Source organism: Tubulanus polymorphus, chromosome 3, assembly GCF_964204645.1.
Source record: "Tubulanus polymorphus chromosome 3, tnTubPoly1.2, whole genome shotgun sequence".
Lineage (NCBI taxonomy): Eukaryota > Metazoa > Nemertea > Palaeonemertea > Tubulaniformes > Tubulanidae > Tubulanus > Tubulanus polymorphus.
The window spans coordinates 5943438-5970399 of NC_134027.1; the positions used below are offsets into that span (position 1 = coordinate 5943438).

General features: G+C 37.1%; 2 protein-coding genes across 2 annotated transcripts; one reads left to right on the forward strand and one right to left on the reverse strand.

Annotated features, from left to right (window-relative positions):
• Nucleotides 1-7: 7 nt before the first annotated feature.
• On the reverse strand, nt 8-3674 carry LOC141901342 (aspartate aminotransferase, mitochondrial-like). Its single transcript, XM_074788528.1, has 11 exons — nt 3538-3674; nt 3173-3329; nt 2952-3080; nt 2787-2846; nt 2604-2677; nt 2437-2524; nt 2262-2330; nt 1958-2144; nt 1710-1875; nt 1221-1371; nt 8-1132 (listed from the first exon to the last, which is right to left on the reverse strand). The coding sequence occupies exons 1-11, from the start codon at nt 3633-3635 to the stop codon at nt 1010-1012; spliced, it is 1302 nt and encodes a 433-aa protein (XP_074644629.1). The 5' UTR covers nt 3636-3674; the 3' UTR covers nt 8-1009.
• Nucleotides 3675-4352: 678 nt separating this feature from the next.
• LOC141901245 (uncharacterized) lies at nt 4353-25792 on the forward strand. Its single transcript, XM_074788359.1, has 29 exons — nt 4353-4367; nt 5260-5325; nt 5450-5548; nt 6306-6467; nt 6612-6750; nt 6985-7104; nt 7185-7237; nt 7466-7656; nt 11133-11207; nt 11328-11424; nt 11513-11582; nt 11677-11754; nt 11849-11998; nt 12277-12501; nt 12577-12791; nt 12896-13312; nt 13809-14351; nt 14487-15071; nt 15677-16249; nt 16820-17401; nt 17549-17944; nt 18162-18350; nt 18571-19038; nt 19173-19373; nt 19524-20662; nt 21422-21538; nt 21619-21792; nt 21988-22140; nt 22384-25792. The coding sequence occupies exons 2-29, from the start codon at nt 5306-5308 to the stop codon at nt 22521-22523; spliced, it is 7371 nt and encodes a 2456-aa protein (XP_074644460.1). The 5' UTR covers nt 4353-4367; nt 5260-5305; the 3' UTR covers nt 22524-25792.
• Nucleotides 25793-26962: the final 1170 nt, after the last annotated feature.

A 26962-nucleotide genomic window follows, 5' to 3' on the forward strand; every position in this document is an offset into this window, starting at 1 on the left:
TTTTATTTGTCCTACTCTTTATCTTATAATAGGTATTGCTTATAGAAGCTACTACGAAAAACTTAACTTATAAATTAAACTAGTTTACGTAGGAATAACAGAAAAACACGAAAAGCATTCATTTCTCTATTACACCAGAGAAATAACCTGTAAATCAGGGATATACGTGTATTCAAAAGCTTATAAAGCCTCGTTTTCCGAAGTTTTTCTTGTATATGTTGGTGATGAATTTGCCTCAAATAAAATTTAGCATTATTTTTCCTTTTATAAAGGTAATTAATTACATACATTTTATAGTAATTCATGTTTTCGGACGAAAATTATAATGCCTTCAAAAAATACAATATTGGCTGTTTTTCAAAAAAGTAATAAAACATTTAAGAAAATTTAATGAATACATAGCACATATCTTTTTTATATATGAAGCACAATATTAATGAACCAGCATTTACTTTTCTTATCAAGAGAAGTACCATGATCTGGAATGACTCCAATAGGGCAAGATGCAATTGAACAGACCTTGAATGTAGTTGTTTCACACTGAAAGCACCAGTTTAAACTAGGCTGATCTTCACCAAATCCAAAACCACTACTAGGAAGGTAGTATCGCATGTGTAATTTTCTAAGTATTTGCAAAGCATTTATTGCTCTTTACCGGTAACAGAAAGCGTCTTACATTCTCTGAATACAGATAATTCAGTGATTATTATACTCTAAATATATAAAGATAATTAAAATGAAAGATTTTTTTTTGTTATGCAAACGTGAGCGCGTGTTAATGAGATCTTCTTGGAGTAATCATTTGACAAATGATTACTCCAAGATGAGATATACACGTTTAAATATTTTCTGATATAATGAATATTGTCGTTGGTACAAATATAAACTACATGAACTAAATCTACACCTTCGAAAGTTGAAATTTACTAGACATATCAAAAGCGGTGAAACAATTCTCAACTTGACGTGTGAAACAAATAACACTGCGGTATTCTATGAGCGATTGTCTCTATTTGGAAACTTGATGCATGGCATGTGCCAGGTATTCAACATTGGTCGAGGCGACACCAGCAACCGATATGCGACCATCTTTCGTCAAATAGACCGAAAAATCATTGATCATACGTTCGACCTGAAATGATAAACCATGCGACGTCGTATAAAACTTCGAAACCCAACATTAAAATGGATCGTGAATAACGAAAGGATGAACTACGAACCTGCTCCGGTTTCAATCCAGTAAAGCAAAACATGCCGATCTGATCGGTGATGTGTTGCCAGTTGTGACTCGATCCTTCTTTCTTCAAGTTATCGACGAGTTGTTGTCTCATTGAGATGATACGATCTGCCATACCTTTAACATCTTTTAACCTAAATACACAAATTATCCAGTTAAATTCTCAGTTGAGCCGATACAGGGTTCCAACGAATCCGGCAAGTTAGAATTTTTTCAAAACTTTAGCGGTCCATTTTCGTGTAATTTTGAATGATGCCACTCCGATTACAGATAATAAACAGAAGAATCTCAACATGAAAAAAAAATTTTCTTTCGGCTTCTTGAAATATCTTGTTTATACACTTTTCAGGGGTAGATCCGAGATTTTAGAATAGAGGTATAGTATATTCTATTACTACACAGGTGAGTGTAGCATTTTGTTTCAGAATGGCAGGTGATCTCAATCACAGAGATCTAGTGTTCGCTTACATACCATTGCTGTTTCAGATCCGGGCTACCAAGAATTGTTGTGACAAGACGCGCTCCATACATCGGCGGGTTCGAATACATTGGTCGGATAAGAATCTTCAATTGAGATAAAACCCGAGCAGCTTCATCTTTATCTTTACATATGACAGTGAAAGCACCAACTCTCTCACCTAGGAGAATAGAATGAGAAATATTTGCCAAAAAAATAGACTTCTCAGATAAACTACCTTCATCAATCATGCGGACACATACCATAAAGTCCCATGTTCTTTGCATATGATTGGCAAAGAGAAACATTCAAGCCTTCTTTGACGAAATGCCTTACTGCAAAAGCATCTTTAACAGTGTCCCCACTGGCAAAGCCTTGATATGCCATATCAAAGAATGGGTAGAGATTCTTCTTTTTGAACAACGCAGCCATTTCTTTCCATTGTTCAGCCTAAAGAGTAATAAATAAACATTGTCCATTCAAATGATACTTCACATCACAAAGATTGTATTGGTAATCATCCCATATTTTTGATAAGAGCAACAAAATCAAGAGGCATCAACAAACCTTTGGGTCAACACCAGTTGGATTGTGGGCACAAGCATGAAGACAGACAACTGATCCTTCTGGCATATTCTACAAATATATTACAATAAACAAATACACAAATTCATCAACAAATGTTCATCAGTTTTCAAAAAGTATTCAAAATGTATGGTTACTAAAATCATCCGGCACATACCTTGAAGTCCTCCATGGCTCCGTTGAAATCGAATCCAATTGTCTTGGGATCATAGTATCTATACTGCTTGACGCCAAGACCAGCGTGCCTGGAAAACATCAGCAGCCAATCAAATGAAATCATCTTAAATGATGATTTTAAGTTTTAAACTTAAATTTTAAACTCACGTGAATACAGCCCTGTGATTTCCCCATGATGGATTTGGTATGTAGAAGTCTTTTGAATCTGTACAAAACTTTTGCTGTGAAAAAACGAATGCCACTACTTGCAGTTAACGTCAGGAATATCTACAAGTGAAAGACCGTCGGAGCAGTCCCCACTAAATTGATGATGTGAAGTCCAGTACTTACAAAGAAAGCGGCTCCAACTCTCAGAGCACCAGTTCCAGAAAGTGTTTGGGTAGTTACATTCTGGAAAAAAGTAATCAGGCGCATTAAATGCGTTTACACCAACACGGCATTAAGGTATTTACATGTAATTTACACATAGTTTTTACATGTGTAAATATCACTTACTCTTCCTTCTTTTAAGGGAGCGCTATCCTCACCAAACGCTAGTTCAGCTGAATATTTGCAGAGTTCTGGCATTCCAGTGATACCCAAGTACTCGTGGTCAAGCTTCTTATCCATAACGACCTTTTCTGCCTGTATCGGATTACAATGGATCAAATGAAACCGTTGAATTGCTTATCAAGATTTGAATTGAAACATTAATGGAACATGAAAAAACTACATACTGCTCTAACACTGGGGAGAACGAATGGTTTTCCAGCATCATCTCTGTATGCGCCAACACCGAGATTGATCTTTTTCGGATTTGTGTCTTTCTTGAACGCTTCCGTTACACCCAAAATAGGGTCAGGAGGACCCATCTCAACATTGTCCCATCCACAACTTCAGATAAAAAGATACAAAATATTTGTCTTAAGCCTACAATTCGATATCCCTGTCTAAAAATCAAATTCATCGACAATGAGATTAATGAATGATTGAATGACAGACACACACACACACACAGATTAGAATATCTTAATATTAGGTTAGGTTAAACTTTTTTCGTATCAATTTCGGAATACGTATGGAGTAAATATGTAATTCTCACCAATTTCTTGTTTGCACAGTTCCACTGATGGGCAGTGACCGGCGAGCTAATGCTGTCACAGCACAGATCATTTGTCTGGAAGATTTTTGGAGAGCCATTTTTGGAGTTCAGGTCACCTTCCTCTACGTCGGTCAGGTAAAACTACCGACTGTTTTCAACTCAGCAGCGACTGATCATCAAAATGTCATCGATCGAGTTCGAATCCCACAATATTATATCAGCTATTCTAATATTAGGTGCTATTTTGAATATAATATGCAGACAAACTCGAATCTATAGATTCAAAGACATTGTCCTTATAGATAGCTAAGATGACATTTATCTTTGGCAACAAAACATTTTTCTCGCGTTGTTCTCAGCCCGCGAGTATTGGCTCGCTCGATCGATGCCTCGATCGATTGATTTCACCGTGACTCAGTGGCCTTTCCCGATCTGTTTGGCTGCCTCTCGATATCCTCCTGAGTCTGGGTTGAAGTAGACATCGTCATTTGAAATAACCGCTATGTTGACCTGTATATATAGATTATGTAGATTCCAACCGGCAAGTCATTTAAAAAGTAACCGGCAGGGGAGCGGTGTTCTTTGTAAATAGCTCTAATTTTGCTCTATCCTATTATGTTATGTTATCATTTGTCGGTGTCTCTTTCTTTGTATTAATATTTTATTGCCGTGTCTGTCTATGTCCTTTTGTCATTAAAAGGATGCAATAAATTTTGAATTCAATTGAATTGATGCCGTCTCGTGGCGCCACTCTCATCCCAACATTTCGCGGGTAGAATTTAGTGACCGCTAAGCACGTGGCCCTTGCAGGACTTCAGAAAACCTTGAAGGTAAACTGCTTATAGCCTTTTGACGAATTTATGTCACGTGATTTATGTATGCACTTTACATCCAAAAGTATTTGGAGTTACTGGTAGCTGATGTCATGATTTTATTAAGTCAGTAGAAGGGAATATTCCTTTATTCAGTTGGACAACAATCATTCGTATTCACCCCACTCACTCCTCGTCGTAGTTGTTGTGGACGATAGGTGGCGTCACTACCCTGTCCCTAACTGACTAGAAAGCTTCGTCTAGCCTTCTGTAGTCTGTAATAGAAATGGTGGTCACTTACTTTTGACGTGTGTTATTAATTCAATATCCGCTAAGATATAAGGTGAATTTTGGTAAAAAAAAGTGAACCATTATGAAATGTCTGTACTGAGTGTTAGTGGGTGGGAGTATGCTCCACATAACGAGAGAAATCCCACAATAAATTCAGCCAAAACGAGAAACTTGAATAGATGAGTATATATATATATTGCGCAACGTTTCGGCTAAAGACTATTAGCCATCATCAGGCGTACTGACAACAGGAGAATATTACAAAATATTTATACAAGACCAAAACAATAGAAACTGAGTGACTGAATATTCGTTCTGGCTGAATTTATTGTGGGATTTCTCTAGTTATCATCTTACACGGATATTGTGTATCTTCTCGTCTCATGCTCCGCATAGTTTCCTAGTCCTATAAAGATTAGTTTTTATAAGTGTCAGAAAGCAAGTCTCATCTTCAACCAATATAATTTCTGCCCTTTAAACCTGTTTCATAACAAATGGTCCATTGCGGGAAAAAGACCGAAAAACGTCATTTATTTAATTTTTTCAAAAACATAACTCTGATTTATAGAATGCCTTTTCGAAACAGGACAATTTTATTCCAGAAATTATTTTATTTTAGGTCAAGTGTTGATTAAGTTTTGAATAACTGATGAAACGTGTGGATCATGGATCCTCGTAATTCCAGGTATTTTATTGTGTCGACACTAAAATGTGTTATGATTTTTGTATATCCAATTTTTTCCATGATTAAACCATACACTAGTAGAAAAGTGATTTTCGTATCTAGATGTTAGTTTTTGTGTTTGTAGTTTGGCTGCATGGGATCCAATGGCTGAAGATTATGAATCGAGAGAATTCAATTCGTATGACAGAGGTCCCGGTCGTGATCTGCCACGTCAGATTCATTCGTAAGTTAACTATTATTGTCACTGATGCTCCGCAGAGTGAAAGGGGATTCCATCCATCCTTCCATTGCGTTTTTACGACACACTCTTAGATGGAATTGGGGTTACCCTGGTTTTTCCATCCCGCCAGGGGAAATCCATCCTCCCCTGGCAGGGATTCGAACCTGATGGCATCGAGACTGCCACGGTACGATACCCTGCCACACGAGACCGAGTGCGCAGCTACATGCGCAGCTTTGATGTCATTATTAGCCAATCAGATATCCTGTTTCATTTTAGCCGAGGTTTTTCCATTTATAGTTCTTCCGTGAAATTTACCTCAGCGATTATACAACGAGCAATCTGATTGGCGCTGCAAGTTTTCATGCGACAAAGCTGCACATGTACCTGCGCACTCGGTCTACTGTGGCAGGGGTTCGTGCCATGTCTGAGTGTAGCCATGCCATCCGGTTCGAATCCCTGTCGAGGGAGGATGGGGAATTCATTTTATTGAATTGATAAACAATTTGTCATCTATTCATATTGGTACCTACGAGTTTCAAGGTCATCGGTTTCTGCATATTTTCATTGGGGGCATTGAAGATTGAAATTGTCAAGCATCACAAAGTGGACATCGTGTCCCTGGATATCCCTATATTTATGCCGTAGCTACAGGGGATACTAGGCCTTTTGCATTTTAAAGTGTAGAAGTTATTTGATTCTTGTCTTGTCTTAAACAGGGACAGCAATAGTACGTTAATCCATATTCTTAATTCTTTAGAGTTGGTCAAGAAAATCCAACATTACGAAATGGTGAGATTAAGCTGTTTATTGGCAATGTACCCGATGAACTTGCTGAAGATGGTATGCGAAATTTATTTGGTAAATTTGGAAGAGTGACAAGCTGTTTTATTACAAAAGGCAAAGACTCGAGAAAGATTGGGTAAGACTGAATCAAATTTTGAGAACCACTAGTTGGTATTGATTAAATGTGTATTGCTTGGCAGTTCCCCTTTTACTCATGACAAATTATAGCTCTATTGCCTGGCAGAAAATTCTACAGTGTCTGACATTATTTAATGTGTAGGTTTCTGACTTATGGAACGTTAGTGGAAGCAGAAAAAGCGATCGTCGGATTAAACGGTAAAGTGATCAGAGACTTCAAATTATCTGTGAAAGTTGCCTACAGTCCTGAAGAACGTGAAAGACGCCGTAAGAAGGCCGAGGTCAGGAACTAATTTATCATTTACTGGCCATCGCTTATATTTGGAGCAAAGCCATTGCGTTCACATTCACTTGGTATTTAGGTTTCTGTATGTTTACTAGGGGATATTGAATTATGAATGTTTGATCAATTGTGGCCCTGCAGCCTTCTGATCCCCCGTGCCTTGTGACTGATGATTTAAATCGCCCTAGTACCTACCTCATCATGAACATTTTTCACTCTATTTTGTACACAGGACGAGAAAAGGTTCAGGGAAGGGTTGTATTGCACAAAATCAGGTGTGGATAATATGAATGATTTGAAAGCCGACCTTTCGGATGACGCAGGCAGTGCTAAAGAAAATTTGATTCCATTTGTAAGTTGGCAATTATTGAGAGCTCAATAATTGATTCTTGATTATTCATCCGTTGAACTTTCAATTCTTTTTATTTTTAGAATTCTGGTATTCGAACAAACACAAATTATTCTAACTCTGTTCCAAGAAACAGGTACTACAGTATTTATAATTATATTTCGATTTGTAGAGATCAATTTTCCCAGATATTTTTGGCAGGCCTTGTTTAAAAAGTAGCTAAGAATCCAGTGAACAATGTATTTAAAAAGAGATTTGTCCAATATTGAATTCTTGAAGTGACAAATATTACTTCTGATCCAGTTAGGTTTTCAATGGCACCTATTCAACTTAATAATCAAAGGCTCTTAATTTAATTTTCAAGGTACGGTTCTTCAAATTCTAACCTGACAGTAACCCTTAACACCAAGCCAAAACCAGAAACTACCTCACCGCGTCAAGTCGGCATAGGACAAGGATTCGGAAATGTAGCTATCGGACGAGGTATCTCGCCATTCCAACAACCTGGACCATGTATTAACAGAAGGCTACTGGATCGTTCGATGCAAAATAAAAGTGAGTTTTTAATGGTTGATGGAGCTTGATTAATTAAGGATGGTGTCAAGAGACCGTATGTGTTATATTAGTAGACGCCTAATGCATAAAAATAGTAGATTTTATATCTTATTAACCTACCGACGGTCAAATGACATTACTTATTGTCTCCACGACACTGTCCTCAGTTTCAGTTCACACATGATGCGTAATGAAAACTAAGCAATTTAGGTCATGAGTGTGCAGTAGCATTTCACATAGGACCTGATACTTGTCACCTACAGAGATAGAAAATCATATGATATATATTGTATGATACATGACTGTAGGCGAAAAAACGTAACCGCTTACTGGTTTAGGCGTGGAATGAACGGAAATGAAGTGAAAAGAATTACCGAGTAGACCAGAGCGATACCGGACTAGGCAAAATTATTATTATCATTATTATTATTATTATTATTATTAGGCCAGCCGTAGGCTGAGCCTATTACTATACAAATGGAGCGAATTTAAATGACATGGTTTCCACACAAAAGGCTCTTTTGCTTGCCAAGTGAGGGCATATTCGAACAAATCACGTATTTAAGCGTAATCCATCCTCGGAATCGTAGCGAGCAGAATTTTGAAATAGGGTCTCATAAAAATGTTTTCTGCATTTTTCACGAAAGTTAAATCGGGAAAATTTCAATTTTTATCAGCCAATCAGGAAGTTGTGTCTTCCCTGTGATTGGTTTATCTGAAAATATCAGCAGCTGTTCACGTGAATTATCGCGATTTCATTACTGGCGCTTTTGCGCATGACGTCATGTATCAACACGCGACAATACTTCCGCGTTCGCTACGTGTTCGCTGATTGGCCCATTTACTGGGAAATTCCACAGAAGCCTAATGTGGTTTGTAACAAGCGCTGTGATTGGCCCGACCCGATTCTGGCATGGCTTTAGCTTAGTGGGTTCGAATCCCTTGACGCGTGAAGATGATGGATCCTATCAATATCTATTGAAACAAATAAGTTTCCCGGTTGGGCAGCCGCGGATATCTACCGGAAGTGTTCCGGTTCGATATTTCGAGGTTTCTTTGAATTTTGGAGTGATATTGAAATCCGGTAAATACCAGCGGTAGATTGTGAAAACCCATTGCATGATATTTGTATTACTTAATCCACAAAAAGCGTCGGGGCCGCGCCAGGAGTTTTCGTGATTCAAGTAGCGCAATAGCCTACTTCTTCGTGTTCGTCCACCTCAATTTTCATTCCGCCGATCTCTGACACGGCTCTGTCCCCGTCGGCGCTGTGATTGCACTTTCGTACCACCAAAATTTTTTATTTCTATATCAGGGAGGTCTGGAGAATAAAAAAGTCAAAATTTGGATATCACATAGGCCTGATTTCATCGAATAAGTCGACCATGGTCGTTACGTTTCCGTACTTATTACCACCTAAAACCGTCTGAACAATTTTGTCACAACCAACATTTCGTTTACAGAAATCAGGTTTTCACGTGAACCCGCGGTATCGTCTACTGTTTTACTTCCGGGTTTTATTTTAAGATTTAAAATTGTATTTCAAGATCGATTTCTATGAAATCTTTAGTTGATTTGGTGTTTGGGAGGAATTTTTATTTGCTCTACAGAAAATTCATCCTTGACAATTGCGCAAGGTTCGCGAAAAAAATGGTTTTACCAAATCGGGTGTATGACCTTGATATGCTAATTAGCCATGTGCCCATATTGCAAATTCAATCAAATTTTATTCTGCCAAAAAAATGTTAAATACAATTCGCTTTCCGAGAGTTAATGGTATGCTGCATGGAGCAAAGTTGTTTTGAGATGGGTCTTGAAGCTATTGAGGTCGAGAGATAACCATCTAGATAGTTCGTGAGAGTTCCAAAGTTTTGAAGAGGCTTCAAGGTAATGTCTTGATATTTGGTTTATACGTGTATCTACCCTAGACACATCTTCAGGCCAAAAACTGGCCCTGTCAGATTCAAGATGGCCGACTGGCAGCCATTGTTGTTCGCCAAAATCAGCACTTTTTACACATTTTTGAAGTTTTCGAGGGAAATTTTGAAGACACTTTTATCAATAACCTTGATAATTCGTATATATTTGTTTCCCCCGTGGGCCCATCGGCATGAGAAAAATTGGGTCGATCGGACTCAAGATGGCTGTACTGTGACCTTTTTTGTTCCCAAAAATGTCAATTTTGGCCTGAATTCTGAGTACTGTAGCTTTCTAATGGTGTGCCATGTTTCATTGCAATTTGTAATGGGTATTCTTTGGAAAGGGATCTTTATATCCGAGAGGGTATTTTTGACCAGGCAATTACGACGCACTTGGCGGCCATCTTGGAGTCATCAGTACTCATTCGTAGGTGGAAAAAAGTTTTTCCACAGCATATTTGATACTTAAGCATATTTTGCTACTATAATCAATTGGAAAGTTGTAGCTCATGACGTTCTATGATCGAGGTGAGTTTCAAGCTCATTGGTTTTTGTTTATGGCCACCAGGGGGCGTTGAACAATACAATAACTTAGTATTTCTATATTACATTCGTACCTATGCATATTTTGCTACCACAATCAATTGGAAAGTTGTAGCTCATGACATGGTCTATGATGAGTTTCAAGTGGTGAGTTATGGTGAGTTTCAAGCTCATTGGTTTTTGTATATGGCCACCAGGGGGCGTTGAACAATACAATAACTTCGTATTTCTATATTACATTCGTTCCTGCTGTCTGTGTTAACACACGATTTTACTATGTAAATGATATTGAGCAGGGAGTGTATATTGATAAATATAACCAACAGATTACATCATTTATAAAAAGCAAATCTGACAGGCTGGCCATTGTGCCCCTTGGGGCTCTTGTTACTATTATTATTATTATCATTATGAGTATCTTTACCTAAATTACTGAAATATTAATGGTTATAGTAAATTGTCGTAATTATGATTATCATTGTATTTGTATTTGTATAAGTTATTGTTGTCATCATTATTAGAATTGTTATTATTATTATTAGTATTAGTATTATTATTATTATTGATTAGCATTACATGTATTATTATTGTTAGCATTATTATTATTATTATTATTATTATTATTATTGATTAGCATAATTATTATTGTTAGCATTAAGATTATTAATAGCATTATTTATAAGTATCACTGCACATTCCCCTGCACTCTGCACAAGGTTCCAGCGCCTTAATTTTATGTACAGCCTGTTGGCTTGCACTGGACACCTTGAACCGGTTTACGAAAATAAATTATTATTAAATGTATTAAGAAACTGTAGCAACAGTATTGAACAGATTACTGGATAGAAATAGCCGGTTAAGGCCAAGTCTCCTGATGTCACATGTTACGATTATCGTTCAAGCTAATGTTTCGATCGCATCTTGATATTTCTTCAACTCAACTGTTCAAAGGATTTATGGAAATCATTATTTTCATGGTGACTTGTTATGACATTTTATTTCTATTTATTTCAGGGCCTGCTAGTTCAAGTCAAATATCAGTCGATGGCAATAGTACAGGCTCACTGTGTCATAAGTGTGGAGAGATAGGTAAAATCTTCCTGCTGTTTTTCTTGCGATAGGAAATTGAGAGGCAATTTTCAACATTCACCTGTTTTCCGAGGTTCAAAAAATTTCTCATAGCTTTCTATGTCCGTATATTGGTTGTAGGCACGAAGAAATGTAAACGTTGTAAGACTCCATACTGTAGTCCCGTATGTCAAACTGCTGATTGGCCTAGTCACAAATCAGAATGTCAACTCATCAAGTAGGTTCTTATTTCAATATTTATTGGTGACATATTTTTAGTGTATGTTATTAATTTATATTACTTATTACTTCCTTAAATTTAACAGAAATAATAATGAGTTTGCTGAGAACTTTGCGCAACGATTTGACATAACAGCGGATGAAAGTATACTATCTGTAAGCTGGACTTTTTAGCCTAATCTATTGTGATATTCGATTCATGCTTTCATATCATATTATCAACATCATTTTGTGCAAATCTTTGTTGTAGAGTTTCGGGCTTCCGGTTGAATCACCGGGCCCAAAGATCTCGGGTAATCGGTGTGAGCAATCAACAGCAACTAATAAGGTGTGACCATCAGAATTTTGGGGGCTGTCACTTGTCATTGATTTCATTGTTATCTTAGATAGGTAAACAATAAGATTCGGTATTTGTTTTTTAGGGTCGAATAATGGCATCAAAATTAACGAAATCAACAATGCTGAATGATTTTCAATCTCGAGTGGTCGGCTTTGATAATGTGAGACGGTTTTATCTGAGTACTCCAGAGCAGTGTGAGAAATTAGATAGATTAACTCGAGAAATGAATGAGGTGAGATTTATTTCTACTTGAATGAAAATAATTGGGTATTTGGTCAAGGTTCAATCATTGTGGTCCTTGAAAGTCATTGAAATTGTTCGTGGAAAATATGTACCCTGTAATGTATGGCTCTTGGCGATGTTGATGTCAAGGTTTGACACGAGCCATATAACAAACATGGGAATATTCTTGAGAAGCATAATCTGTACTGCAATATGCAACATTTCATGTCCTGTTTGACCATCTGACATCTCCTTGAATGATAAATTACAGTCATCTTCAATTCATAGGCTTATCGTGGTTCAAAAAAATTAGTCGGAGCTGGCATCTATGTTCCTGAGAGTAAAGAATTGGTTGCTGCATCTTACTGCAACGTTTGGTTGCGTGCAGAGGTTATCCGTGTAAATCTAAATGGCACTTTCTCTGTTCGGTTTATTGATACTGGAAGAAAACACGAGTTAGCTGCTAAAGATATCATGCGTATGCAGCCTCAATTTACACATCTGCCGATTCTTGTAAGTTTTAATGGTCTTATTCTATTTGAATTAAATTGTTTCGGAAAATGATTGAAATGATTTATTCCATTTCAGACATTTACATGTGGTTTATCGGATGTACGTCCTGTCCTGGAAATGAATTCTCAAGTTGAGAAATTCCTCTTTAATCAAGAATTCATGTGTAATTTGTTGAGTGAACTATCCGAAATTTACGTCGTTAAGTTATCAGGACGGGATGGGACTGATGTGCGTTTACATTTGGAAAAAAATGGCATGGTATCTCATTCGAGCAATCGGGAAGAAAATAGGTAAGCTTTTTCTCTCAGATTCGATGCTCTTTGACCTGTGACCAGACTTGAAAGTGTCATTCGATACTTACGATGTCGATACTTACAATGAAAATTTTCTATAGAAAAAGTGGTGTTGCGAGTTCCCACCAGTACGACAGAAGACAGACCGGTCAGAACCAACACACGACGAACCTAAGAGAAAATCGTAGGAGCGCAGTGGCAGATAGTTCAAATCAAAATGAGCATTTTTCGGTTGGTTCTTCCATCAAACAAAGGGCTGTGAATGATCGAGTTGAAATGGCAATATTCGAGCGTAGAGATGTAGGTAATAATGGAACTCTAGGGGAGAAAAAAACTATGAAATACCTAACGGAACGTATGCAAAGAGGAGAGGATGTCGTGTTGCTTGTTGTTTACATAAAAGGCAAACAGATATATGCACATTGGGATTGTGAGTATGTGAAAACAGAACTGGTACCTAAAGTTATCGGAAATATGCAGCAGAAGTATATAATGTCCCATCAAGCACCTGGAGCAAGGTAATCTATACTTTTCTAAGTGGATATTATGTTCCAAATTGACATCTTTTAAAGAATTTCTGATCAGAGTTTTGCAGAATACGCTAGAATTTTACTTTTAAGATTTCTGACTCAGGTTTCAGACAAATTAATCCGTGCCTGTTTGGCACGGGCCAAATTAAGCGCAACCAAAAGCGAACGCTGGACCTAATTTTAAAATGTGAAAGCTAAATTCTTTCTTGAAGTGACTCACTCGACTCAACCTACCACAGCATCGTTTTATGTGCTCTTTGGTTACGAGTGTGTGAGGACACACGCTGATTAAGCACTGACCAACTTTGGTTGGGGCTGACTTTCCAAGTGTCAATTATGGACATAGATGTTGTCTCTGTACATGTATATGTGTGTGCCATATGGTCGGATGCACTGCACGCTAATTGTCGCGGATAAGCTTACATTTCTTTGTATATATTTTGTGGATTTAGGTAGTTAATTGACTGTGTTGTTGGGTTTTAAGGTTTGCTGTTAGTGATTTGGTGGCTGCTAAATCATCTGATGGTACTTGGTATCGAGGACAAGTAAAAGCAATCAATAACAATCAGTTTGTTGTGGAATTTATTGATTTTGGAAATTCTGAACTGATTTCCGGTGAACAAATCAGACCATTGGATGATGAAGACACAAGTCTCCCCATAATGGCTGTACTTGTTGAAGTGAAAGGATTGAAAGATGGAGCTAATTTAGAATCTCTTAATGATCAAACGCTTGTTGGAAAATTGCATGAAAAGCGAAACGATTGTGTTATATTTGATGATTTGATGATTGTCGAGTCAAAACGAACAGTCAAACAGCAATTTGGAGTAGCACCAGCGGCTGTGAAAGAATTCAAGACTTGCGTTGCTGATTTGATGCTTGGATCTGAAATAACATTAGTCGTAGCTCATATTGAAGATCAAAAGATTTATGCACAATTGCCAACTAGTGACAATATTGCACGATATTCAATAATTCAAGAAAACTTGAATAAACTAAATGACCTCCCCTCATCGAATCAGGACAGGTAATATCTTATTTGTTGTGTTCATTTCTTTACACTAAATGTGCTTGCTTGGTTCATAGTTTGTATCTATTTTGTTAATGCTATGTAAAGCTTTTCATGTGCCTGAATTTTCCCTTTGTAACCAATGCCTTATAGGTATACTGTTGGAGATTTGGTGGCCGCTAAATCGTCAGACGGGTCTTGGTATCGAGGACAAGTAAAAGCGGTCAATAAGAATGCGCTTATCGTGGAATTTGTTGATTTTGGAAATTCTGAACAGGTTTCTTGTGAACTGGTCAGACCTTTGGATGCTGAAGATGCAAGTGTCCCTAAAATGGCAGTACTTGTTGAAGTGAAAGGTTTGAAAGATGGAGCTAATTTAGCGTCTCTAAACAATCAAAAACTGTTCGGGAAATTACTTGAAAAGCGTGATAATTGTATGATATTTGATGATTTGATGATTGAAGACTCAAATAGAACAGTCAAACAGCAATTTGGAGCAGCAGCACTGCCAGCAGTGAAATCGTCCCCTCCTATACCACTGACAGTTGTCAAGAAAGAATTCATGAGTTTTGTTGATGATATGGAACTTGGATCAGAATTAACCGTAGTTGTAGTCTATGTTGAAGGACAGAAGATGTTTGCTCAGTATTTTGAGGAAAATGTTGTTTATCAGTATATGATGCTTCAAGAATCTCTTATTCAGTTTGAAACTACCCCTCCCCCAGCTACTCATATCAGGTATATTCTCTATTGCATGGTTTATCTTCGCATTTTTTTTCCTGGGGTTATCTTACAAAAAATATCTTTATTGAACGTAGTGTACTTAGAACAGTCCATAAAGGTGGACACATAGAGTCCTCAAACTGAGACTTGTGTAGAATCTCCTGTGCGGTATATACGGTAGATTCAAACTTGAACAACGAATCTTGTGGGCAACAGTGAAATCACATTACAAAATGGATTTCAAATATTGCTGAGTTGCATTAGCAAGGTTCGATTATAGATGATTGATTATGCAGTTCCTTGCTGCAGGGTGCACAGTTTGCTCTAAGTGGACCAGCAATCATAAATCATGCCATATATATATATAATCAGATTAATTTATTAGAATAAAGATATTTTTACAGGATAAGCCCGAAGTTGAGCATTCAATTCTTTGTGTATCATACACTACGTTCATAATATCGGGGATGTGGATTTTCTGCTTTGTGGCAGTTCCAGCTTTTTCGAAAGTCCTGCATTATGCTCCCTGGTTCTCATCCTTGAATATTTTTGTGAAATATTTTCCTAATCCTCAAAAAGATATGTACATGTACCGTAACTGACTTCTTCTGAATTTTAAGGTTTACTGTTGGAGATTTGGTAGCTGCTAAATCATCAGATGGTGTTTGGTATCGCGGCCAAGTAAAGGCAGTTGATAATAATCAATTTGTTGTGGAATTTATTGATTTTGGAAATTCTGAACTGATTTCTCGTGAACTGATCAGACCTTTGGATGATGAAGATGCAAGTTTCCCAAAACTGGCTGTACTTGTTGAAGTGAAAGGTCTGAAAGCTGGAGCTAATTTAGATTGTCTTAAAGATCAAACGCTGGTCGGGAAATTACTTGAAAAGCGAGACAATTGTGTTATATTTGATGATTTGACAATTGCCGAGTCAAATAGAACGGTCAAACAGCAATTTGGAGTAGCGCTGAAACCGTCCTCCCCTATACCAGTGACAGTTGTCAAAAAAGAATTCAAGAGTTTGGTCGATGATATGGAACCTGGATCAGAATTAAACGTAGTTGTAGTCTATGTCGAAGGACAGAAGATTTTTGCTCAGTGGATTCAGGAAAACGTTGTTCATCAATATATGAAGCTTCAAGAATCTCTATATCAGTTTGAGTCTACTCCTCCGTCGGCTAATCACATCAGGTACATTTTTCATTGCATGGGAAAGTCATATAATTCCAATCTATGAATAGGAAATTAATGGCATTCTTCAAAGCTCCTGTTATGTGTATATTTCATATTCATAAGCTGAGGTGTTGTAGAATACTGCAGCATATTTCAAATGTTAGGAATATTTGAAGTGCCGGGCACTTAGCTGGCAGTTTGTTTCTTGATAGTACAGATTTTCCTTGGGGATTATCCCATGAAAATTCCCTATGCAACCTAGTACACTTAATAAAGAATCAAACCCTGTTATTACAAATCTTGTGGCAACAGTGAAATCATCTCATTATGATGAATATCAAATAATGCCAAATCAATTGTATAAACAAGGTTCGAGTATAGCATGGTTATGCAGTCGCTCACTGAGTAATTCATTGCTTTGCTCTTAGTGGACCAGGAACCCCCAATCATGCAATAATTTCAAATAAGAATATTTTAACAGGATAACACCTGAGTAAGGTAATAATACGCTCATTGTTATCATGACATGATATACTTTACTTTTTTACCAAGTACATGTACCATAACTGATTTTATTTGAATTTTAAGGTTTACTGTTGGAGATTTGGTTGCTGCTAAATCATCAGATGGTGGTTGGTATCGAGGACAAGTAAAAGCCGTTGATAACAATCAGTTTGTCATAGAATTTGTTGATTTTGGAAATTCTGAACAGATTTCTCGTGACCTGATCAGACCTTTGGATGATGAAGATGCAAGTCTCCCTAAAATGGCTGTACTCATTGAAGTGAAAGGTTTGACAGGTGGAGCTAATTTAGATTGTCTTAAAGATCAAACACTGGTCGGGAAATTACTTGAAAAGCGAGACAATTGTGTTATATTTGATGATTTGACAATCGCCGAGTCAAATAGAACGGTCAAACAGCAATTTGGAGCAGCGCCAGCATCTGTGAAATCGTACCCTCCTCTACCACTGACAGTTGTCAAGAAAGAATTCAAGAGTTTTGTTGACGATATGGAACTTGGATCAGAATTAACCGTAGTTGTTGCGTATATTGAAGGACAAAAGATTTTTGCTCAGTACTATGAGAACAACATTGTTACTCAATATATAAAGCTTCGGGAATCTCTTGCGCAGTTTGAAACTACCCCTCCACCAGCTAATCACATCAGGTATATTCTCATTGCATTCTTTCTCTTGACTCTTACACTCTCCTTTCGCTGTGGTTTGCACTGGATGATATGTAAGTCTTCATTAAGTATTTTTCTAATTATAATGATATGGTACACTAACCATGATGGTTTCTTTTGAATTTTTAGGTTTACTGTTGGAGATTTAGTGGCTGCTAAATCATCAGATGGTGCTTGGTGTCGAGGACAAGTAAAAGAAATCGGTAACAATCAGTTTGTTGTGGAGTTTGTTGATTTTGGAAATTCTGAACAGGTTTCTTGTGAACTGATCAGACCTTTGGATGATGAAGACGCAAGTCTCCCCAAAATGGCTGTACTTGTTGAAGTAAAAGGTCTGAAAGATGGAGTTCATTTAGAATGTCTTAACGAACAAGTACTCATCGGAACATTACTTGAAAAACGAGACAATTGTGTTATATTTGATGATTTGGCCATTTCACAACAAGAGCTCACTGTCAAACAGTTAGTTGAAAACATTCCTGTGGTTGAAAGTCCACCAGTAGCGGAATCATCGACTAATAAGAGGTAATTTATCATTTACTGTTTTGTTCATTTTGACATGCAGTTGACATTTTTCATTCCATCAGGTGTTGTGTTGTGTAAGCAATGTATCTATTTTTCCAGTATAGTGTTAAATATCCACTCAAAAATCCATTTTAGATGAATGTACTCGCAGCTTGATCCCCCAAATGCTAATCTACTCGCTGAGTAACACTAACATCCAATACATCATTTACCGTAGGTCAAAATTGAAGTATTATTGTGATGAACTTGAAATAGGTGATAAAATCGAAGGTGTGCTTTTGTCATTTGTAAATCCTGATGACTTCTACGTGTTCAATGTCAACGCACAGTTTTTAAAGGAAATGGGAGAATATACTGAGGAACTCACTCAATACTGTAACCAATTAAAAACTGACCCTCAATTCAGGTAACATACACTTCATTCTACAAAGCCATAGTTAATTCTTGATAGATATCCAAATAGTTAATTCTTAATCACGTAGATATCCAAATACGTCAAAAGTTGCATCATGATGGTCATAAACAAAACACAATACAATAACTTTGACATCTGAAGTACCACATATAGACTTCAGTTGATTAAGAAAGGGGTAAATAGGTAATATTATTATTATCATTATATCTAGACCTAGTGTAGGGACACTTGTAGCAGCTCGTGACGTGGGATCAAATACTGATGACTGGTACAGAGTGGTTGTTCAGGAGATCACGAGAGACGGATTTGTGGTGTTTTTCATAGATTTCTGCTGGAAGAAACCGGTTCTGTTAGCTGATATACGCCCGCTTTCAGATAAGTTGCACGATTCGAGGTGTTTCGCGATTCCTTGTCAGTTAGTAGGTGTTAAACCGAATAATGCTGAAAGTTGGGATGGTGTCAACTTTCTCGATGTAAACATAGCAGCCGAAAATGGACTTGATGTTACAGTAGCCGCTAGGCAACCTGATGGGCGATTACTAGTTGATTGTCCTGGGATGAAAAAGTTGATACTCGATCAAAAGTTGGCGATTTCGTGTGATCGAGGCAATGAACTGAAGGCACCCCCTTATGTTCGGTGTCAGGAGGGAAATAATGAGTCGGAAGGACAACATACTGGGTATGTGTGCATTCGGTAATCTACCACAACACTTCACCTGATGATGCTGAGCAGGATATTTGGTTTTTCAGACGTTATTTTTATATGATGCAGGGTGATTATTAGATGATAATCATTATTAATGATTTTTTCAGGATACAACAGTATACAGAAGTTTATGCAGTATCTGGAGCTCATACGTTAGCAGCTGTTATATGGGTTGAATATCCACCTTTATTTGGTCCGCATTATATTGTCATTCAACCTGAAAACAGTCAGCTGAATACCGAATTTGTGGAACAACAGAGAAAATTGTCAGAGATGTATGGCAACCTGCCACAAAATACTGAATATCAGTGAGTAATTTGTATTTTTTTCTAATTAGTCATGAAGTCTGTATAGTTTACTCTAGCTAACTAGTTTCATGCCTGGCAATAAATCCAGGATTTGGAAAAAATGTACTCTCAACGACCATCTTACTTATGATTACTGTTTATAAATTTCAGTCCAAATATCGGTGACTATGTGGCAGTTCAGTATGGACAGCTATCCGAAATCACTTGGAATCGCGGGGTCGTGAAAGAAATCACTGAAAATACAATGAATGTACATTTCATCGATTTTGGAAATTATAAGGAAGTGGACGTTAGTATGTTACATCCTCTGGCGCCATCATTTTACAAACTGCCAATGCGTTCAGCTAGATTAGGGATTCGGGATACAAAACCTGTCTCGCAGTGGACGGCTGAAATGCATGGTCGACTTGTTGAGATTCTGGCAGGTACATGTGAGACATTCACTATTGAACGAGCCTCTCAGGAGCCAGACGTGTGCTGGGTAGATTTCATATATGACGGCAATAAATCGCTTCGTCAGAAGTTGATCGACGAAGGTATTGTTGCCGCTTCAGTAGATGGTTCACTTGAAAATCTGAAAGAAACAGACCGATTGAAAGCCAACCAAGGCCAAGAAATGAAACTCCCACCAGGCCTGAATGAAGTTGTGGTGATCGATTGTAAAAATCCAGATGAATTCTATATTCAGTTAAACAATCAGACTCTGATAGATAGATTCAGAGGTATTAATACTAGTATTTTTGAACACTGCACATCAACTGCTGGTCCTTATACTCCTGTCATCGGCGAACTAGTGGGTGCAATGTTTATGGAAGATTGGTGTCGTGCCATTGTTCTTGCTGGTGCTCCGGAACCGGGATATTTTAATGTGAAATACTTAGATTTTGGAAATGAGAGCATTGTATCTGAGAAAAATATTCGTCCTGCGAGTAGAGCGTTTTTAGATGAACCATATTTTGGAATCAGGTGTAGTCTAGCTGGTATACATGAACAGGCACAACCTTGGCCAAAGGAGATCATTGATTCGTTCCGTGAAATGCTTTTGGGCAATTTAAACGAGAAAATTACTGTTGAGTCAGTGACCGGAAACAATGTAACTGTTTATCATGGAAATGATTCGGTTAACTTGAAGTTACAACTTGCACTTGGTGTCGAAAATGCACCGGCACTTATTCCGAGTAGAGTAACCCTGAAAGATATCGCGAAACCACCAGTGCCGACAGTAATGCCTTTCGAAGTGAGAATCATTAATATTGAATCCCCAGCTACAATTTATGTCACAACTGAGGGTAAGTTCAATGTGAACAATGAATAATTGTCCATAGCTTATGGAACAACAGCTTGATGCTTCTTGTTACCTCCTAGCATTGTTTATACAGAAGACTCCGCCTAAACCGGAACCAGTCTATCCGGTAATCCATTCAATCCAGTAAAAAGATTTCGGTTATCTACTGTTTTTCAATGCCTGGTACATAAATGTCGCCAAATATTCATAAAGACAAGTCTCCATGAACTATTGATATCGCCTAGTCCGGTATCGCTCTATTTGGTAGAATTTGGACTTCGTTTCTGTTCATTCTGCGTCTAAACCGCTAGACGTAACAGCTTTTTTCCTACAATATTGAATCATACTACAATACTATTGATCTTCCATCTCTGTTGGTAATTCATATTAAGTCCTATGTTAAGTACTACTGCACGCTCATGATTTAAATTGGCAATAGTTCTCTTTATGCAAGTTCATCATGTGTGAACAAGTACTGAGGAAAGTGTTGCAGAGAATCATGAAATGTCAAGTTTGTGTCCGGTATATTAAATAAGGAAGCAAACCATCGGTGGTTGGCTACAGTCTGATCTTACGAGGCTCAATAATGAGCCTCAAGAATCACTGAGTGGCTCAATAGTTTCCTATCTTTGTTCATTGATTTTCGCACTTTTTTAAACCAATAACTGCCTAATTCGGTAGAAAAGTTAAGCTCCCAACTGTACCAGTTTAGGCTGAGTCTACTGCAGTATCATAGTCTACATTATGAAATGTCATATTTTAGCTTTGGTATCAAACAGTAATCAGATTGTTGAACATTTGACTGAAAGGATTACCAAGATGCCATCCACAAGATCATATAAACCCATGGTGGGTGATATGTGTGCTGCGTTAAACACTGGTGAGCCTTCACTCAATAATGTCTTTATTCTGAAATACTCTTGATAGCTCCATAAATTTTAAGTTGGCTGTTCTGTTCAGGTGCCGAGACATTATGGAATCGTGCTGAATTACAGGACATTTCACCCGATGGAGAGTACACCGTGTTCTATATTGATTACGCTTATCAAGAGAAATTACCATTAACTCACCTTAAGCCATTACCAAATGAGTTTCTCAAACAACCACTTGGTTATTACCAAGTAAAACTCTCAGGTGAGTGAAATGTAGGGTAATCTATGAAGTCCTTTACAATTGTCTTTTTCCTCTTTAATTCATTTCACATTGGTATTAGGATTCTATTTTCTATTTAAAATCCTGAATTTACCTCGACTTTCTAGATATATTTATAAACATAATGATATTATAAAGTTAAAGTTTGTTTTTTTTTTGTTTCTTTTTTTTTCGTAGGAATAGAAGCACCGACAGGAGGCTGGAATTCAGATGCAGTCTTGTTAATTCTTAAACACAGTCAAGAAGCATCACTCAAAGTGACTTGTATTGTGGAGACAGAGGCAGCCAATTCACTCGATGTTACCATGACAGTCAATGGCCAGTCACTTAGTACGTATGGAAATAAAGTAAAAATACAAATGACACAATTTAGAAATCCAACATTTGAACTGTTGCAATCAGTTTTTGTCTCTTTATTTGTCTATGCAAAAGTGGTTATCTTTGGAAATTTGATCGTTCAATGTAGTAGATGAGTTTTTCCAGGGAATTCTACACCATGATATGTTATCAGAATATTTAATGATTTTAGATACTACTGAGTCAATATTATTGTTTTTTCTTTCTTGTGAAAAGGTGACTTATTGGTACAGAAAGATTTAGCTACACCTTCTGTTCTGTCTGATGAGGAAGATGATATTGATAGACAAATTGCTGTTCGTATGGCGCAATTGGAGGAACTCAAGCAGCGCAAATTGAGAAAACTGGCAAACTGAAATACACAACCATTATTAGTCTACACTTATTGCAATATGTAAATACATGTACCAATGTTTCCGATGTTTTTAGTTTTATGTGAATTAGTTTACCTAGTATGTGCGCATAAGTTCATGCACATCTATATACATACAATTCCACTTTGAATGTAGCAGGCAATTAGTAATACATAGAGCAGTTATTCCATTAGCACATGAAACTGCTGTATTTGATCATTTTTCACCTTATATATATATACTTTTGAGGAGACCTGCATCAGGCGCGGATCTAGGGAGGGGGCCTCCCTCCTTTAAGTGAAGATCGTTTTTTTTTCGACCGACCTCCCGCCACTTGCTTAATATTCACGCTGCGCTGGGAAAGGGGAAAGTATTTGTCATGAATTCTTGCCTCAGAATGCAGGAAATGGCCCCAAAACAGTTAAATTTCCAAAATTTTCCGCCACTTGCTTAATATTCACGCTGCGCTGGGAAAGGGGAAAGTATTTGTCATGAATTCTTGCCTCAGAATGCAGGAAATGGCCCCAAAACAGTTAAATTTCCAAAATTTTGGGGCGGTGTGAAGCGTAGGAACGTCTCGCGCCTACGCCACTCGGTGTCAATACAGTATCATCATAGCTACATTAATTAGGTGTCCCCCCCCCCTAAATTTTGCTCTAGATCCGCCCCTGTGCATGATGGATGATTGGTTGCTAATGTAATATAATTGCCAAAGCACTTAGATCTGTCTTGGATTATGAATAAACCATTTAGTTATTAGTTAATTGCTTTTGTTAAGTCCAGTTAAGGACAATTATACTTAGTTCATACATTTATCATGATGCTCTTTTGTAATTTGAATGCACCACGCATTATTTTTGATATAGAAATATCATGTCTTGTGTTTTGAAATACTATCTATGCTCTAGGAGCACAAAAATTCATATGTTAATTAAGTTACGTGTTATATGAATATAGATTTAAAAGATTCATTTGATTTTGTGGGAGACTAAACCCAAAGTTATTTTGCCCTATTCATGTGTTATTTGCATTTATTATACTGATATGGGCCCAGTTTCACAGCTGATTATAATTCATAGTTGAGATTATAGAAAATGAGTATGATGTCATTATTTTTTGTGAAACCTGGCCCTAAGTAAGTGAAAACGTACGGTATATGAAATTCGTTCATACCCTTTGCTTTTGCATGGTCAAATTTTTGATATAAGACCCTTTTGTTATTTTCATTTTCTTGTGATAAGGTAACAACTGGCTATTGATGGTAACTGTAAATGAAGCCCTGAACCATTTCAGTTTTCACTATCCTATCAATACCGACAATATTGAATTCTAGTTTCCATACACAAGCACTTTCTCACTGGTAATTTAGTGCAGTTCCAGGAATTGTACTATGTACTTTGAAAAAAGAAAAGCTATTGCAAAATAGCCATAACTTATTGATTTTAATTGTTCAAAATTAATAATTCATGCACAATGTATGGCCATGAGATGCCATTTCATTTTGGAGTTCACATGAAGTTGGACTTGAATCTCTTCTCTCTTAGTATGGGTATTTGCTCCCACCCCGGTAATAAAGTCATTCCTGACATTTCCATAAGCCTCCAGTTTGATTTAAAAGCAAGGCAAACAGGCCTACAAATAATGAAGTTGGAATTGTTCCAAGTCACTGAGCTGCATAAAGGTGGCTTCACTCTTAAGGATGAATGGTACGCATACCATTATGCATGCTCTTACCCTGGTGCACTAAGTCCTTATTATTGCTGCAATTGTTCTAAACTACAATCAGAACACTAACAACTAGCCTTCTGTTGATATCAACCACATCCTTGCATCATTGTGTATACACATGTAATAGTAAACTAAGAAAATAGAGACTCTGTACTTAAATACTTAGGGGTTTGATATCCAATGGGCCCCACAGGTTTAAATTCGAAATAAAGACTACCGGTTACAAATGCCGAAGTTGGAGTTCACAAGTGGTTGAGCTGCATAAATGTGGATTCATTCTTAATGTAAATGGTATGCTTCGAAGCATATCATTATGCATACTCTTCCCCTGGTGCACTAAGTCTTGTTATTGCCGCAATTGTTCTACAATCAGAACACTAACAACTAGCCTTTGGTTTATATCAACCTCATCCTTGTATATCATTGTGTGTACACATGTAAAAGTAAACCCTGTACTTGTCAGTAAGGGGTTGGATATCCTATAATTTCCTTGAAAATTGTCATTTTGTTTCTTGCTGTATGTTAAAAGTTCAGTATGTTAAATCATGTTCATGTTTTCAACAGGATAATGTAAACGCTTAAGTCATTCTTCAGATAATGTTGCCTTCATGTACATTTAAGTTGTTCCATGAAAATGTAAGATTATTATTGCAAAAATTTACATGTAATTTGTTGCTTGAAGCTTGAATTATAAATAGAGCAACTTATTGTTTTTCTAGCCATAAGTTTTGGATTTTAGATTTCAATTCTTCAAGCAATTTCCATGGTTTTGACAAGTACATTGTATTCCTTATATAATTATCAAGTTTGTGAAATATGTATTTCCTATTGTCATCCATTCTGGGCTGTCCTCGAATAAAGTAATAGTGCATTCAATGCACGATGCCATTGTGCAGTATTAGGTTGCAGCTGCTCAGCCAACTCTGACCACTTCTTGTACAACAAAAATTATCTCACATCAATCAGAACAGTAACAACTAGCCTTCGGTTTATATCATTCAAACCCAATCTTTTTTAAACCTATGTATCTTGCTCTGCTGACCACAGATGACGTTGTCCCTCATTTATATCGACCATACTGTAAAATAAAAGTTCAGAATTAAATTATCCATACAAAAAATGATTACCGGTATCTTAGAACATCTTCTGGTTTTGACCATAGTCAATTGGACTGACCTTACTTAACTGGGATTAGCTCGCAGTGTTGACTTAGATTTACAGTTGCAAACTCTTTCGATTACTTAGTATCTGGTTTGATGGCAGAGATTTACTCAATTCAGCACCAGGGTAAAAACATCCCTTCACTCTATACTGATGGCACCAAGGTTTCAAACCACATCTAGTTAACATTAATCTTAAAATGATAAGATAGGTTTTTGGTGGTGATATAAGAAGATTTATTTGAAGTTTGACATATTCTTTACTACCACAACGGTAACAACTACCTGTCTAGTGACTGAATGATTTTCCTAACGGTCAATCCCATTGTATGTGATATGCATTGATGTGTAACCAAACTTAAACAGTAAATTTGTCAATAAATTGAAAACGAAGTTTATGTTACATCTTTAACCAAACTTGTTTGTTGATTCGATTTCACAATTACAATTACAATTAGTTTATTTACTCCACAATTATACAATTGCACAGAGCACAAAATTAATTTACAATAGACATTGCAACATTTAACATTAGAAATGCATTAAACATTTGTGTATATACAACGCCAGTTTTTTAAGGGTTTAGCAATTTGAGTTGAACAAATCATACAACTTTACGTTATTGGGGAATCTCCAATAACGCTCCGGGATGTATCTAGCTCTGGATTCCTGGAAGGGCAAGGGCAAGGCTCTGCTGGCTCTTAGTTGATGGTTGATTGGTGGCGCTCTTGCTGGCCTTTGACAAGAAATGTAGTCAACTCGTATAAGGATTAACTAAACCTTTGGCATGGTCAAGATACTATCGATGATGCAGAGTTTCAATACTCGTGGCTTAGGACTAGTAAAACTTTTTTATACAGATTAAATCTCTAAAAAGCTCTCAGACCTGTCCTCTGTTCGATAGAATCACAAACACGCCACAAATGAGGACAAATGCGTGATTAGATTTGGGTTAAACTTTATTTCTCTATAAAAAAGTGATATTATAATAATCTTAAGATGGTCACTTTTCGCCGAAAGGACTCTATGAGCAAATTAGGTAATCGTGAAAAATCAACAGAAATATGATTATCTCAGAGTTGGGTCCTTTCGGTAATTAGCAGGTCAAAACTTCTCCACACGACCTTCGGTATTGGCTCCGAATTCAAGATGTTTATCGTTATTTTCTCTCTGCTGGTAAATCAGTTTATCGCCGTATATCTCGTTATCTACAAAATTATTGCTATTTTGAGTAGTTTAGTTAGGCCTACCACTCTTTTTAACGGCTAGATTACTAATCAGAATACCCACAACATAATAAATAACATCAGTTCAGAATGATTTCTCCACTCCAACCAAAAAAAAACGTCAATCAATATCGACTTCTCGTTTTTTGACATTACCAAAAACGGGCCCTCGTTACTTCTAATTCCTGATGTAAAACCCTGTCGTCTGTGCTGATAATTGGCCTACTATTACCACAAAAACGACACCAAGGAACCAGGTCTATAATTGGGGCATCAATCAGTTGTTGAAAAAGATGTTGGCCCGTGGCGGTGGGTGGGATCGGAAACA